This window comes from Notolepis coatsorum (assembly GCF_963971535.1).
Source record: "Notolepis coatsorum genome assembly, chromosome: 1".
NCBI classification, from domain to species: Eukaryota; Metazoa; Chordata; class Actinopteri; order Aulopiformes; family Paralepididae; genus Notolepis; species Notolepis coatsorum.
Window position 1 is genome coordinate 121,730,790 of NC_140165.1, and position 17,107 is coordinate 121,747,896.

Below are 17,107 nucleotides of genomic sequence, written 5' to 3' on the forward strand. Positions count from 1 at the left end.
ACTCCCACCGTGCACTCTTTAGTCCTGACTGACTGACTCTCACCGTGCACTCTTTAGTCCTGACTGACTCTCACCGTGCACTCTTTAGTCCTGACTGACTGACTCTCACCGTGCACTCTTTAGTCCTGACTGACTGACTCTCACCGTGCACTCTTTAGTCCTGACTGACTGACTCCCACCGTGCACTCTTTAGTCCTGACTGACTGACTCCCACCGTGCACTCTTTAGTCCTGACTGACTGACTCTCACCGTGCACTCTTTAGTCCTGACTGACTGACTCCCACCGTGCACTCTTTAGTCCTGACTGACTGACTCTCACCGTGCACTCTTTAGTACTGACTGACTGACTCCCACCGTGCACTCTTTAGTCCTGACTGACTCCCACGTGCACTCTTTAGTCCTGACTGACTGACTCTCACCGTGCATTCTTTAGTCCTGACTGACTGACTCTCACCGTGCACTCTTTAGTCCTGACTGACTGACTCTCACCGTGCACTCTTTAGTCCTGACTGACTGACTCCCACCGTGCACTCTTTAGTCCTGACTGACTGACTCTCACCGTGCACTCTTTAGTCCTGACTGACTGACTCCCACCGTGCACTCTTTAGTCCTGACTGACTGACTCCCACCGTGCACTCTTTAGTCCTGACTGACTCTCACCGTGCACTCTTTAGTCCTGACTGACTGACTCTCACCGTGCACTCTTTAGTCCTGACTGACTGACTCCCACCGTGCACTCTTTAGTCCTGACTGACTGACTCCCACCGTGCACTCTTTAGTCCTGACTGACTGACTCTCACCGTGCACTCTTTAGTCCTGACTGACTGACTCTCACCGTGCACTCTTTAGTCCTGACTGACTCCCACCGTGCACTCTTTAGTCCTGACTGACTGACTCTCACCGTGCACTCTTTAGTCCTGACTGACTGACTCTCACCGTGCACTCTTTAGTCCTGACTGACTCTCACCGTGCACTCTTTAGTCCTGACTGACTGACTCTCACCGTGCACTCTTTAGTCCTGACTGACTCTCACCGTGCATTCTTTAGTCCTGACTGAGTGACTCTCACCGTGCACTCTTTAGTCCTGACTGACTCTCACCGTGCACTCTTTAGTCCTGACTGACTCCCACCGTGCACTCTTTAGTCCTGACTGACTCCCACCGTGCACTCTTTAGTCCTGACTGACTCCCACCGTGCACTCTTTAGTCCTGACTGACTGACTCTCACCGTGCACTCTTTAGTCCTGACTGACTGACTCCCACCGTGCACTCTTTAGTCCTGACTGACTCCCACCGTGCACTCTTTAGTCCTGACTGACTGACTCTCACCGTGCACTCTTTAGTCCTGACTGACTGACTCTCACCGTGCACTCTTTAGTCCTGACTGACTGACTCCCACCGTGCACTCTTTAGTCCTGACTGACTGACTCTCACCGTGCACTCTTTAGTCCTGACTGACTGACTCTCACCGTGCACTCTTTAGTCCTGACTGACTGACTCTCACCGTGCACTCTTTAGTCCTGACTGACTGACTCTCACCGTGCACTCTTTAGTCCTGACTGACTGACTCCCACCGTGCACTCTTTAGTCCTGACTGACTGACTCCCACCGTGCACTCTTTAGTCCTGACTGACTGACTCTCACCGTGCACTCTTTAGTCCTGACTGACTGACTCTCACCGTGCACTCTTTAGTCCTGACTGACTGACTCCCACCGTGCACTCTTTAGTCCTGACTGACTGACTCTCACCGTGCACTCTTTAGTCCTGACTGACTGACTCCCACCGTGCACTCTTTAGTCCTGACTGACTGACTCCCACCGTGCACTCTTTAGTCCTGACTGACTCCCACCGTGCACTCTTTAGTCCTGACTGACTGACTCTCACCGTGCATTCTTTAGTCCTGACTGACTGACTCTCACCGTGCACTCTTTAGTCGTGACTGACTGACTCTCACCGTGCACTCTTTAGTCCTGACTGACTGACTCCCACCGTGCACTCTTTAGTCCTGACTGACTGACTCTCACCGTGCACTCTTTAGTCCTGACTGACTGACTCCCACCGTGCACTCTTTAGTCCTGACTGACTGACTCCCACCGTGCACTCTTTAGTCCTGACTGACTCTCACCGTGCACTCTTTAGTCCTGACTGACTGACTCTCACCGTGCACTCTTTAGTCCTGACTGACTGACTCCCACCGTGCACTCTTTAGTCCTGACTGACTGACTCCCACCGTGCACTCTTTAGTCCTGACTGACTGACTCTCACCGTGCACTTTTTAGTCCTGACTGACTGACTCTCACCGTGCACTCTTTAGTCCTGACTGACTCCCACCGTGCACTCTTTAGTCCTGACTGACTGACTCTCACCGTGCACTCTTTAGTCCTGACTGACTGACTCTCACCGTGCACTCTTTAGTCCTGACTGACTGACTCCCACCGTGCACTCTTTAGTCCTGACTGACTGACTCTCACCGTGCACTCTTTAGTCCTGACTGACTCCCACCGTGCACTCTTTAGTCCTGACTGACTGACTCTCACCGTGCACTCTTTAGTCCTGACTGACTGACTCTCACCGTGCACTCTTTAGTCCTGACTGACTGACTCTCACCGTGCACTCTTTAGTCCTGACTGACTCTCACCGTGCACTCTTTAGTCCTGACTGACTGACTCTCACCGTGCACTCTTTAGTCCTGACTGACTCCCACCGTGCACTCTTTAGTCCTGACTGACTCCCACCGTGCACTCTTTAGTCCTGACTGACTGACTCCCACGTGCACTCTTTAGTCCTGACTGACTGACTCCCACCGTGCACTCTTTAGTCCTGACTGACTCTCACCGTGCACTCTTTAGTCCTGACTGACTCTCACCGTGCACTCTTTAGTCCTGACTGACTGACTCCCACCGTGCACTCTTTAGTCCTGACTGACTGACTCTCACCGTGCACTCTTTAGTCCTGACTGACTGACCCCCCACCGTGCACTCTTTAGTCCTGACTGACTGACTCTCACCGTGCACTCTTTAGTCCTGACTGACTGACTCTCACCGTGCACTCTTTAGTCCTGACTGACTCCCACCGTGCACTCTTTAGTCCTGACTGACTCCCACCGTGCACTCTTTAGTCCTGACTGACTGACTCTCACCGTGCACTCTTTAGTCCTGACTGACTGACTCCCACCGTGCACTCTTTAGTCCTGACTGACTGACTCTCACCGTGCACTCTTTAGTCCTGACTGACTGACTCTCACCGTGCACTCTTTAGTCCTGACTGACTGACTCCCACCGTGCACTCTTTAGTCCTGACTGACTGACTCTCACCGTGCACTCTTTAGTCCTGACTGACTGACTCTCACCGTGCACTCTTTAGTCCTGACTGACTGACTCTCACCGTGCACTCTTTAGTCCTGACTGACTGACTCCCACCGTGCACTCTTTAGTCCTGACTGACTGACTCTCACCGTGCACTCTTTAGTCCTGACTGACTGACTCCCACCGTGCACTCTTTAGTCCTGACTGACTGACTCCCACCGTGCACTCTTTAGTCCTGACTGACTCCCACCGTGCACTCTTTAGTCCTGACTGACTGACTCTCACCGTGCATTCTTTAGTCCTGACTGACTGACTCTCACCGTGCACTCTTTAGTCCTGACTGACTGACTCTCACCGTGCACTCTTTAGTCCTGACTGACTGACTCCCACCGTGCACTCTTTAGTCCTGACTGACTGACTCTCACCGTGCACTCTTTAGTCCTGACTGACTGACTCCCACCGTGCACTCTTTAGTCCTGACTGACTGACTCCCACCGTGCACTCTTTAGTCCTGACTGACTCTCACCGTGCACTCTTTAGTCCTGACTGACTGACTCTCACCGTGCACTCTTTAGTCCTGACTGACTGACTCTCACCGTGCACTCTTTAGTCCTGACTGACTCCCACCGTGCACTCTTTAGTCCTGACTGACTGACTCTCACCGTGCACTCTTTAGTCCTGACTGACTGACTCTCACCGTGCACTCTTTAGTCCTGACTGACTGACTCCCACCGTGCACTCTTTAGTCCTGACTGACTGACTCTCACCGTGCACTCTTTAGTCCTGACTGACTCCCACCGTGCACTCTTTAGTCCTGACTGACTGACTCTCACCGTGCACTCTTTAGTCCTGACTGACTGACTCTCACCGTGCACTCTTTAGTCCTGACTGACTGACTCTCACTGTGCACTCTTTAGTCCTGACTGACTGACTCTCACCGTGCACTCTTTAGTCCTGACTGACTCTCACCGTGCACTCTTTAGTCCTGACTGACTGACTCTCACCGTGCACTCTTTAGTCCTGACTGACTCCCACCGTGCACTCTTTAGTCCTGACTGACTCTCACCGTGCACTCTTTAGTCCTGACTGACTGACTCTCACCGTGCACTCTTTAGTCCTGACTGACTCTCACCGTGCACTCTTTAGTCCTGACTGACTGACTCTCACCGTGCACTCTTTAGTCCTGACTGACTCTCACTGTGCACACTTTAGTCCTGACTGACTCTCACCGTGCACTCTTTAGTCCTGACTGACTCTCACCGTGCACTCTTTAGTCCTGACTGACTCACCGTGCACTCTTTAGTCCTGACTGACTGACTCTTACCGTGCACTCTTTAGTCCTGACTGACTCTCACCATGCACTCTTTAGTCCTGACTGACTCTCACCGTGCACTCTTTAGTCCTGACTGACTGACTCTCACCGTGCACTCTTTAGTCCTGACTGACTGACCCCCCACCGTGCACTCTTTAGTCCTGACTGACTGACTCTCACCGTGCACTCTTTAGTCCTGACTGACTGACTCTCACCGTGCACTCTTTAGTCCTGACTGACTCCCACCGTGCACTCTTTAGTCCTGACTGACTCCCACCGTGCACTCTTTAGTCCTGACTGACTCCCACCGTGCACTCTTTAGTCCTGACTGACTGACTCTCACCGTGCACTCTTTAGTCCTGACTGACTGACTCCCACCGTGCACTCTTTAGTCCTGACTGACTGACTCCCACCGTGCACTCTTTAGTCCTGACTGACTGACTCCCACCGTGCACTCTTTAGTCCTGACTGACTGACTCTCACCGTGCACTCTTTAGTCCTGACTGACTGACTCTCACCGTGCACTCTTTAGTCCTGACTGACTGACTCCCACCGTGCACTCTTTAGTCCTGACTGACTGACTCTCACCGTGCACTCTTTAGTCCTGACTGACTGACTCTCACCGTGCACTCTTTAGTCCTGACTGACTGACTCTCACCGTGCACTGTTTAGTCCTGACTGACTGACTCCCACCGTGCACTCTTTAGTCCTGACTGACTGACTCTCACCGTGCACTCTTTAGTCCTGACTGACTGACTCCCACCGTGCACTCTTTAGTCCTGACTGACTGACTCCCACCGTGCACTCTTTAGTCCTGAGTGACTCCCACCGTGCACTCTTTAGTCCTGACTGACTGACTCTCACCGTGCACTCTTTAGTCCTGACTGACTGACTCTCACCGTGCACTCTTTAGTCCTGACTGACTGACTCTCACCGTGCACTCTTTAGTCCTGACTGACTGACTCCCACCGTGCACTCTTTAGTCCTGACTGACTGACTCTCACCGTGCACTCTTTAGTCCTGACTGACTGACTCCCACCGTGCACTCTTTAGTCCTGACTGACTGACTCCCACCGTGCACTCTTTAGTCCTGACTGACTCTCACCGTGCACTCTTTAGTCCTGACTGACTGACTCTCACCGTGCACTCTTTAGTCCTGACTGACTGACTCCCACCGTGCACTCTTTAGTCCTGACTGACTGACTCTCACCGTGCACTCTTTAGTCCTGACTGACTCCCACCGTGCACTCTTTAGTCCTGACTGACTGACTCTCACCGTGCACTCTTTAGTCCTGACTGACTGACTCTCACCGTGCACTCTTTAGTCCTGACTGACTGACTCCCACCGTGCACTCTTTAGTCCTGACTGACTGACTCTCACCGTGCACTCTTTAGTCCTGACTGACTCCCACTGTGCACTCTTTAGTCCTGACTGACTGACTCTCACCGTGCACTCTTTAGTCCTGACTGACTGACTCTCACCGTGCACTCTTTAGTCCTGACTGACTGACTCTCACCGTGCACTCTTTAGTCCTGACTGACTCTCACCGTGCACTCTTTAGTCCTGACTGACTGACTCTCACCGTGCACTCTTTAGTCCTGACTGACTCCCACCGTGCACTCTTTAGTCCTGACTGACTCTCACCGTGCACTCTTTAGTCCTGACTGACTCTCACCGTGCACTCTTTAGTCCTGACTGACTGACTCTCACCGTGCACTCTTTAGTCCTGACTGACTCTCACTGTGCACTCTTTAGTCCTGACTGACTCTCACCGTGCACTCTTTAGTCCTGACTGACTCTCACCGTGCACTCTTTAGTCCTGACTGACTCTCACCGTGCACTCTTTAGTCCTGACTGACTGACTCTCACCGTGCACTCTTTAGTCCTGACTGACTCTCACCGTGCACTCTTTAGTCCTGACTGACTCTCACCGTGCACTCTTTAGTCCTGACTGACTGACTCCCACCCTGCACTCTTTAGTCCTGACTGACTCTCACCGTGCACTCTTTAGTCCTGACTGACTGACTCCCACCGTGCACTCTTTAGTCCTGACTGACCCCACCGTGCACTCTTTAGTCCTGACTGACTGACTCCCACCGTGCACTCTTTAGTCCTGACTGACTGACTCCCACCGTGCACTCTTTAGTCCTGACTGACTGACTCCCACCGTGCACTCTTTAGTCCTGACTGACTGACTGACTGACTCCCACCGTGCACTCTTTAGTCCTGACTGACTGACTCTCACCGTGCACTCTTTAGTCCTGACTGACTGACTCCCACCGTGCACTCTTTAGTCCTGACTGACTGACTCTCACCGTGCACTCTTTAGTCCTGACTGACTGACTCTCACCGTGCACTCTTTAGTCCTGACTGACTGACTCTCACCGTGCACTCTTTAGTCCTGACTGACTGACTCTCACCGTGCACTCTTTAGTCCTGACTGACTGACTCTCACCGTGCACTCTTTAGTCCTGACTGACTGACTCTCACCGTGCACTCTTTAGTCCTGACTGACTGACTCCCACCGTGTACTCTTTAGTCCTGACTGACTGACTCCCACGTGCACTCTTTAGTCCTGACTGACTGACTCCCACCGTGCACTCTTTAGTCCTGACTGACTCCCACCGTGCACTCTTTAGTCCTGACTGACTGACTCCCACGTGCACTCTTTAGTCCTGACTGACTCTCACCGTGCACTCTTTAGTCCTGACTGACTCTCACCGTGCACTCTTTAGTCCTGACTGACTCTCACCGTGCACTCTTTAGTCCTGACTGACTGACTCTCACCGTGCACTCTTTAGTCGGAGCAACACAGTAGATCAGGGGTTCTCAAATTTTTTTATACCACGACCCCAAAATTCCCTTTTGAGCTTCTCTGATTCTCTGGCTCAATCTGTGATATCATTGACCATAATATACATATGGGGTAGCCGGCTATATCTGCAATTTTTTTTTTGTATCAATTTCTTTTTAATTTCTTTTTAACAAACAACACAACATCAACGTCAATAATAATAACACAATAATAATGACAAGACAATAAGAAATACTTACAGATCAAAACTTAACTAATGAATACAAAATACCAAGTAAAAAACTTAAACATCACAAACGACACAAAAGACATTAGACATTGGACATGAGCCCGACATGAGCCCGACATGAGCCCGACATGAGCCCGGCATGAGCCCGACATGAGCCCGACATGAGCCCGACATGAGCCCGACATGAGCCCGGCATGAGGCCGACATGAGCCAGACATGAGCCCGACATGAGCCAGACATGAGCCTGACATGAGCCCGACATGAGCCCGACATGAGCCTGACATGAGCCCGACATGAGCCCGACATGAGCCCGACATGAGCCCGACATGAGCCAGACATGAGCCAGACATGAGCCCGACATGAGCCCGACATGAGCCCGCCATGAGCCCGACATGAGCCCGCCATGAGCCCGACACCGTGGGCCCGACATGAGCCCGACACCGTGGGCCCTGAGCCCGACATGAGCCCGACATGAGCCCGACATGAGCCCGACATGAGCCCGACATGAGCCCGACACCGTGGGCCCTGAGCCCGACATGAGCCCGACATGAGCCCGACATGAGCCCGACATGAGCCCGACACCGTGGGCCCTGAGCACCGACCTTAGTTGTAGATAAAGGAAGAATGACTCGCCAGGTATATCATTAAACTCTTTTAGGTCCTGAAACGCTCAAAGACCGTTTTTATCATATATATCTTCCAGAGTCTGTAAATGTGGACAATAAGCATTTTGGAATTGTTGTTAATCCATCATAAAACTCTGTTTTACTGTTTCACTTTCTCCAGTGTTAGACAGTACAAATAATACTAACATAAACAAAACCTTTTACATCCACAAAACACAGCAAATGCAATAAAAACAGTCTCATATCCATTTTTTTTTTTTTTTGGTGTTGGGACTATCATTTTGTCTGATGAATATAAATAGCCCCACTGACTATCTCTCTCTTTTATTTATATATATATGTAACGGATGGTATCGTGAAGCGCAGTCAAGAAGGTGGGGTGAGTAGCGGTGCTATGGGTTAAACTCACTCTCACATCCTCAAAAGACGCATAGACCCAGTACTTAGACGTGAGTCTAAGTGCTTACAGTTTTGCTTTTTATTGAACAGCATGCAGTGAAAAGTGACTAAAGATGGGAGGAAATAGAGAAACCAACGAGAAGCTCTTGTTCCTCTCTCTCCTCTGCAGGAAGTACCCTGCCATCCACTCGGACCAGGAGCGGGACCAGTACAAGGCTGTGTTTAACGTGTTCCCCTCTCTCCTCTGCAGGAAGTACCCTGCCGTCCACTCTGACGAGGAGCGGGACCAGTACAAGGCTGTGTTTAACGTGTTCCTCTCTCTCCTCTGCAGGAAGTACCCTGCCGTCCACTCGGACGAGGAGCGGGACCAGTACAAGGCTGTGTTTAACGTGTTCCCCTCTCTCCTCTGCAGGAAGTACCCTGCCATCCACTCGGACCAGGAGCGGGACCAGTACAAGGCTGTGTTTAACGTGTTCCCCTCTCTCCTCTGCAGGAAGTACCCTGCCATCCACTCTGACGAGGAGCGGGACCAGTACAAGGCTGTGTTTAACGTGTTCCCCTCTCTCCTCTGCAGGAAGTACCCTGCCATCCACTCTGACGAGGAGCGGGACCAGTACAAGGCTGTGTTTAACGTGTTCCCCTCTCTCCTCTGCAGGAAGTACCCTGCCGTCCACTCGGACGAGGAGCGGGACCAGTACAAGGCTGTGTTTAACGTGTTCCCCTCTCTCCTCTGCAGGAAGTACCCTGCCATCCACTCGGACGAGGAGCGGGACCAGTACAAGGCTGTGTTTAACGACCAGTACGCCGAGTACAAGGAGCTGCACGCCGAGGTCCAGGTCCTGGCCAAGAAGTTCGAGGAGATGGACGATATCATGCGCAACCTGCCCCCCCGCCCCTCCAGCCAACTGGTACAGGGCCCCTCAGACACGCACACAGTGCATGGAATTATGTCCAATAATAATCGTTAATGTCTTATCTTGATCGTCAAGTGATTTTGTCTGCACATGTTTTGTTATTATTTATTTATTTATTTGATCTTACTTTATTATTTTTTCTTTTTCAAAGCAAATTATCTTTGTATTTTATTGATTTTTTTTATTGTTTGAAATAAACTATTCATTCACTCATTCATATGTTGTAGGAAAAGGAACGCATCGATAAAATTTTACAGGAGTACCAGAGAAAGAAAGCGGTAAGTGCCCATAATATTATTATTATTATTTAATTTATAATTTTTATTTATGCATTATTTATTATTATATATAATTATTGACATAGCAGTCTTCAGTTTTACAGAGTGCTTTACAGACAAAAATCCAACCATGATATGATGAAACTAGGGCTGTCAAAGTTAATGATTTAACTTTGGAGATTAATTTAAATTATTTAAAGCATTAAAATAAATTAATCTATGGAGTGAAAAATCTTCAATCGTAGCGCCGCGGATATAAGAAAGAGGTCTAGCTGAGTCAATGTTGATGGTTTTGTTGAACATTTGTATTTCACAGGAGAGAAACTGTATTCAAAGAAAGCTATTAAAATAGTCTTTGAATCTAAATATACTTTCTTTGTGTTGATTTTACATTAATTCCATGATTTTACTCAAGTAAATATCTGTTACAAGCTTCGGTCTTAAGTAGAAAAATGCTCTTTTTAATCTAGATTAATCTAGATTAATTACAGAAAATTGTGAGATTAATTAGTTAATTTTTTTTTTAATCTATTGACAGCACTAGATAAAACACAAGATACTTGTGCCCTAATGTTAAGGATAAGCGCTCAATGAAGAAACCCAATCTAAAGTTTTAACATGCCTCCAAATACTATGGAACTACACACGGTGGATGGATTACATCATGGTCCATAACGACCCCCTAATAGTATTGCCAACTTCACCAGACCTGTGCCCCTCTGATGTGAGCTCCAGGTATCGACGATGCTGATGCTACAGACGCCCCTAATGGCTTCCAAACAGCATTGCCAATTTACAACGGGAGATTATAGTGATTTCTTAAACCTTAGTACCCATTGCATTGTTCTTTCCAGAGGAACCTGTAGAGTGTGTACTAGACGGAAGACTTGGTATTGGTCTTCCTCTTATCATGGTAGGACCTGTTTTCAGGAAGGCAGATTGGGAAGTTTTCCTAAAGCAGATCAAAGCGGATGTTGCCTCACGCCCACTCTACCACTTCCTGTCCTGCTCTCTCGTCTGACTAGTCTCCCCCATAGATATATATAGAACACTAGATAGCTTACCAGCGCTGCCGGCCAATGGAGAGCGACGTCGTCGTAGGGCCGCCATCTTGCTCGAGTCAGCTTTGAGTGAGAGTGAGTGATCTGCACAGACAAAAATACTCATAACTCGCTGAAATATTGACTGATTTACAAACGGGTTGGTTTGCTATAACCATCAAAGATGTAGTTATGATACTGCATACTTATACATTTTTTTTTTTTTTTTTAAGATGTTTTTTTTACAAACCGCTTGAATCATAGCCACGTTAATAATGCTTGTAATAAACCAAACCGTTTGTAAATCCGTCAATATTTCAGCGAGTTATGAGTAGCGAGTTTTGTCTGTGCAGATCACTCACCCTCCAACAGCTACCATAGAACGTAACAGAAAGGCTGACTGGGGCAAGATGGCGGCGGTTCAGTGACGCTGGTGACTCCGCCTTAAGCTATCTATGGTCTCCCCTGCGTTATTTTTTTCCGTAGCCGCATTTTGCGGAGACGCTCTCTGATTGGCCACTTCATGTGACATGTGCGCCCAATCGTGTGACGCCTGTTTCTACACCGGTTAAGCTTAGGCACTCTTTCGAAGTTGGTTAAGGTTAGAGTTTGTCTTAGAGCAGGGCGATAGAACACCAGCCCTGATTCCAAACTCTAACCATAACCAACTGCGAAAGAGTCGCCTAAGCTTAACCAGTGATAAACTAGGCGTTAGGTAGTTTGCAGGCTGTTAGACCCGGAAATGGGCAAAGACACAGCTCGTCACGCAATTGGGCGCACATGTCAGTGGCCAATCAGAGAGCGTCAGTCAGTGGCCAATCAGAGAGCGGCTACGGAAAAAAATGTCCCCATGTGTTCACGTCACCATCACTGTGTTACACTGGGAGAATGTCCCTGTGTGTTCACATCACCATCACCGTGTTACACTGGGAGAATGTCCCCGTGTGTTCACGTCACCATCACCGTGTTACACTGGGAGAATGTCCCCATGTGTTCACGTCACCATCACTGTGTTACACTGGGAGAATGTCCCCGTGTGTTCACGTCACCATCACCGTGTTACACTGGGAGAATGTCCCCATGTGTTCACGTCACCATCACTGTGTTACACTGGGAGAATGTCCCCGTGTGTTCACATCACCATCACCGTGTTACACTGGGAGAATGTCCCCGTGTGTTCACGTCACCATCACCGTGTTACACTGGGAGAATGTCCCCGTGTGTTCACGTCACCATCACCGTGTTACACTGGGAGAATGTCCCCGTGTGTTCACGTCACCATCACCGTGTTACACTGGGAGAATGTCCCCGTGTGTTCACGTCACCATCACTGTGTTACACTGGGAGAATGTCCCGTGTCTTTGTGTGACTGCTGCTAGTTTCATGGTTGCGTAATGAAAACGCAGAGAGTGAGAGACGGATAGAGAGAGAGAGAGAGAGAAATTATGAAAATAAAAAACAAGCAGTGAGTGAGAAATTAGTTGGTGGGGACTGGTGTCTACTCCATAAAATATTATAATATTACTTTTATTGTCAATTTAATCACAGCAATTGGAATTTTGTCTTTCTACATGTCCCTCCTCGATTCACATGGGAACAGTTAGCGTGTTAATTAGTTTTACACATGCATTTCTTCAGAGCGGTCGGAGCACTGGCTCGCCCACAGTCAAACTCCCATCAGTGCTAAAGTTGGGGGTTCAGTGCTAAAGCTGGGCGGTCCGTGCCTTGCTCAAGGACACGTTGGCACCATAGACAACAACAGCCATCTTCCTCTTGCCAGTTCATAGCTGGAACACACCTTCCCATCCGCGCCGGGGATCAGACCAGCGACACTAGAATCAAGAAGAATCCAGAGGTTTATTTGTCACATACATACCAGGGCATACAGTGAAATGCGGGTGGCCATGCCTGCATTGATTGTGCAAAAATACAATAATAAAATAGAATAAAATAGGCATAGAAATTTTTTTATAGAAAAATAAAATAGATAAGACACGATATGCATGGTAAAAAAAAGACATGCTAGGTTCTTATATACACTACTATGCAATATACAATTTACAATGTTAACTCTTAAAGTTTCTAAACTATACAGTACCTCCTTCTTTTATAGTGTTTCTAAAGATTAAATTTTTTAACGGGACATTTTGCTTAAAGTGATTGTTTTAGCGGTTGCCGCATTGTGTGTGTGTGTGTGTGTGTGTGTGTGTGTGTGTGCTCATGTGTATTTGTGAGTGGAGAGTACAGTGTTCTGATGGCCTGGGGGAAGAAGCTGAGCCGGAGTCTCTCTGTTCTCGCAGCGTGTGACCGTAGGCGCTTGCCTGACCGCAGCAGCTTGAACAGGCTGTTGTTGCGGTGGTGAGGGTCTTTCATAATTCTGCAGGCTCTGGATTTGCACCTCCTGTTATATAAGACCTGCAGGGGTGGTAGTGCAATACCCGTAGTACGCTCAGCTCAGCGCACCACTCTCTGGAGTGCCCTCCTGTCCTAGCCAGAACGCCACCCCTGATCAAAAGAAAAACTGCACAAAGAATTGTTACATGAAATTCAAAATGGCTTATTGGTTCATTAATTTGTCTCGTCAGGACCCAACTTTTTTGGAGAAGAGGGACAGATGTGACTATCTGAAGAACAAACTGTCCCACATCAAGCAGAAGATCCAGGAATACAACAAGGTGAAGGACTGGAGCGACGGCCTCAGCGGCTGAACCCAGACGGCCCCTCGTCTGCTGGGAGACACACATCCACGCACTCTGTGTAAGAAGTGCTGCCACGATGCACACTCGGTCAAATCTCAATGATTGGAGGGTTAGTTGTGGGGTTTATCGGTAGACTTAAAACAAAACGGAGGATCGAGGCACTCTTCCCTTTTTGTTTAGAAATACTTTTATTGGTGCCAGATCAATACAGGGACTTTAAAATGTTTAGCCTTTTCACCTTTTCTCCAATTTTCTCCTTTGATACATTTTTGTCATTATGCTAATTCCCTCCTGGTCGTTGCGCTGCCCGACTCAGTCTGGGGAGGGTGTACCATTTGGTAGTATGGCAGTGAAGGGGTTAAAGAGAAGTCAGTTCACTCTGCCGCCATCTTGATAACCAGGACTAACTAGAGCTGACCCCCGTCTCTTTGAATGGGGAGGCATCTCTGAATCTGTCATACATATCATCGTTTTTCTTTCATATTCTAAGTTGCAGGTAATTTATTGACGGCAAAGAATGGTTAATTTGGTCAAAAGGGGGGGGGGGGTAGCCTTTCCCCCCCCCCCCCCCCCCCCTCACTTAGACCAGATTCTAAGCTGTGCCATCCAGTGGTTGTCCTTGGTTACCATGGCAACCACTCACTGCCATTCCCAGACTTTTTGTTTGCCTTTTTTAATTCACAATTCTCTATCACAATTGTTTTCTCTGGATATGTTTGTCTTGTAACAAGTAGTTTTGTTGTTGCCGCCATCTTTAGTGTTACAGGTTTCTCCTTCAAAGCTCCCACAGCGCTCAGTCTCATTATTGTGTCTGCTTGTAGCTCAAAGCAGATCAAATGAGGCAAGTAGGAGAAAGACGTTACTATGTTTGTTCTGAGATAGTCAAATGGATTTAGGTTTTAGGGTCGAGCAGGATTTATTGACTTGTAATAGCCCATTATGTGTTTTGAGATTTATTTGAATAATAATGACTTATTCACCAAACTTGTGTTTTGCTTGTCCACAATATTGCCATATCTAGACTGTTGACACAGTTGATACTTTTCTCCCCTGTATATAACTTTCATACTGCGAGTTTGTGATGTGAACCTTTGATGATGGGATACTGCTCGTCTGATTATTTAAATCACAGTGTTGAAAATCACAGATGGATGTGTTGGTGTGCCTTTTTAATGTTTTTCTTTGTTATTCAATCCTTTTCGAATGCCTCATTTGTAAACAATGTTGTAAATGTTTTTATTAATTTAATTGGTTTTCTGAATGTTGCATCTTGGTGTATTTCTTGTCATAATGAATCGCTTTGTTTTTATATCCTTCTGGTCTGTATTTTCAGTTTGTCTCGAGTCTTTCTCTCGTTTATATTCCGCTGTTCTGGCGATTCCTTACTTTAGTTTTAGTTTGTGCAGATAATACAAATACTACAGTGCCAAAGAAAATAAATTAAAGAAAAAGTCTTAACTCGCACAGTTGCAACAAAAAAAAAATTATAATAACTGAATAGGCTTGTGAAAGATTATTTAAAAAATAAAAGGCCAAATTAATTTGTGAAAGTTAGGAAAGATGTTAGGATAGTTTTGGATGCTCAAACTATTACCGACCACGGAACAACTCTCCCAAATCCAGAAACTAGATTGTTAAAAGGAAAACTTCACCAGGTATGAAATCTGAAGCTGCTCCACAGACAATGAATTGGGGAAGTTAATAAAGGGGACACAGAAAATTGCTCCACAGATGATGAATTGGGGAAGATAATAAAGTGGACACAGAAAGTTGCTCCACAGATGATGATTTGGGGAAGATAATAAAGGGGACACAGAAAGTTGCTCCACAGACAGTGAATTTGGGGAAGTTAATAAAGAGGAAATTAATTGGGGAAGATAATAAAGGAGACACAGAAAGTTGCTCCACAGTGAATTGGGGAAGATAATAAAGGGGACACAGAAAGTGGCTCCACAGATAGTGAATTGGGGAAATTAATTGGGGAAGATAATAAAGGGGACACAGAAAGTGGCTCCACAGACGATGAATTGGGGAAGATAATAAAGGGGACACGGATGGCTCCACATACAGGCATGAATGAATAGTGAAGGGATCACAGAGCAGCCAGGGAATAGTACACTGCTAAAACACTCAAGGAACACTTAAACAACACATCCTAGATCTCCATGAATGAAATATTCCAGTTGAAAATCTTTATTCATTACATAGTGGAATGCGTTGAGAACAGAATAACATAAGAATGATCAATGGAAATCAAAATCATTAACCCATGGCGGTCTGGATTCAGAATCATACTCCGATGTAAACAAGACGAAAGTCTTTCTCTGGTCTGCATCCCCTTAACAATTGGGTGTTTTGAAGCGTACTGTAATCTGTTAAATAAAGTTTCCAATCAATCAATACATGTCCACTTCCATTCATTGTGCTAAGCTAGGCTAACGTGCAGCCAGATAGCTTTCTACTGAACGCACAGAGATGATTAAACTGGTATCTATCTTCTTGTCTCTCTCTGGAGTCATCAACATGTAATGAATTATTTGAAGTTAACCAAGAATTTAATTCAAATTAAATAAACAATGACAGAATAGGCATATAGAGCCCTATTTCTAGCTCCATGGTTGGCACCATTTAAATGAGGCTACCCGCCTGCCTCATAAAATGGCTGCTGCTGTGTAGCAACCCAGGATTAGCCCGGAGGACCGGTTTTTCCAAGGGAAGCTCATTTCTTTTCAAACGACAGTGTCAGGTTCTGCAACTCTCAAAAGCCCCTCGGGTATCAATTTACACAACAGTATGGCCAGGAGCCTAAAGTTGTGACAAATGGTTATTAGTAGACTAGTGAGCCCTTTAGACTTTAGGCCACGCATTTGAATAGTATTGAGAGACAATGGTTTATTAGATTATCCACTTAATATACTAACCTATACACTGTAGCACTCAACACTTTGATGAACATTGTTACTCAGCTGATAGAGTTGTGCCCTTCTTCCTGATGACTTGTCGTACAGAACTTGTAAGTCGCTTTGGATAAAAGCGTATAGCAGCTAAATGACTAAATGTAAATGTAGATTGAAAATGGTCTAAAAATGGTTCATTACAGTACATTTATTGATTGATTGATTGAAAACTTTATTAACAGATTGCAGAATGGGTACAGTACAGTGCGGCTCAATACACACAATTGTTATGGGGATGCAGACCAGAGAAAGACTTTCGTCTTGTTTACATCAGGGTCCCCCATTTTCAATTCATCATAACATATGACATACATGACATACAGATAGACAGTACTGCTTTACCCACTTTAGTTAATATTTTAGTAGAAACCTATATCCCCCCTCTGCTAGGAGAAACCCGAATGTAATAAATCGGTAGTTTGGGGAATTCCTTACTAAGCACGTGACAAGACACAACACAAGTTGGAAGGACAGGTTGGTTTGCTTTTGACGGTATTGGTGATGGTGTCCCGTGTGGGGGAGGGGAGGGGAC

The 17,107-nt window shown here is 47.0% G+C and overlaps 1 protein-coding gene across 2 annotated transcripts in view; it reads left to right on the forward strand.

Annotated features, from left to right (window-relative positions):
• Positions 1-14,929, forward strand: part of marveld2b (MARVEL domain containing 2b) — a 37,223-nt gene extending 22,294 nt beyond the window's left edge. For both annotated transcript variants that reach the window (XM_084312571.1, XM_084312570.1), the window contains exons 5-7: positions 9,424-9,595; positions 9,829-9,879; positions 13,505-14,929. In XM_084312571.1, the coding sequence (XP_084168697.1) occupies positions 9,424-9,595; positions 9,829-9,879; positions 13,505-13,627 (346 nt within the window). In that variant the 3' untranslated portion in view covers positions 13,628-14,929. The remainder of the gene's footprint in view (positions 1-9,423; positions 9,596-9,828; positions 9,880-13,504) is intronic.
• The last annotated feature ends 2,178 nt before the right edge of the window (positions 14,930-17,107 follow it).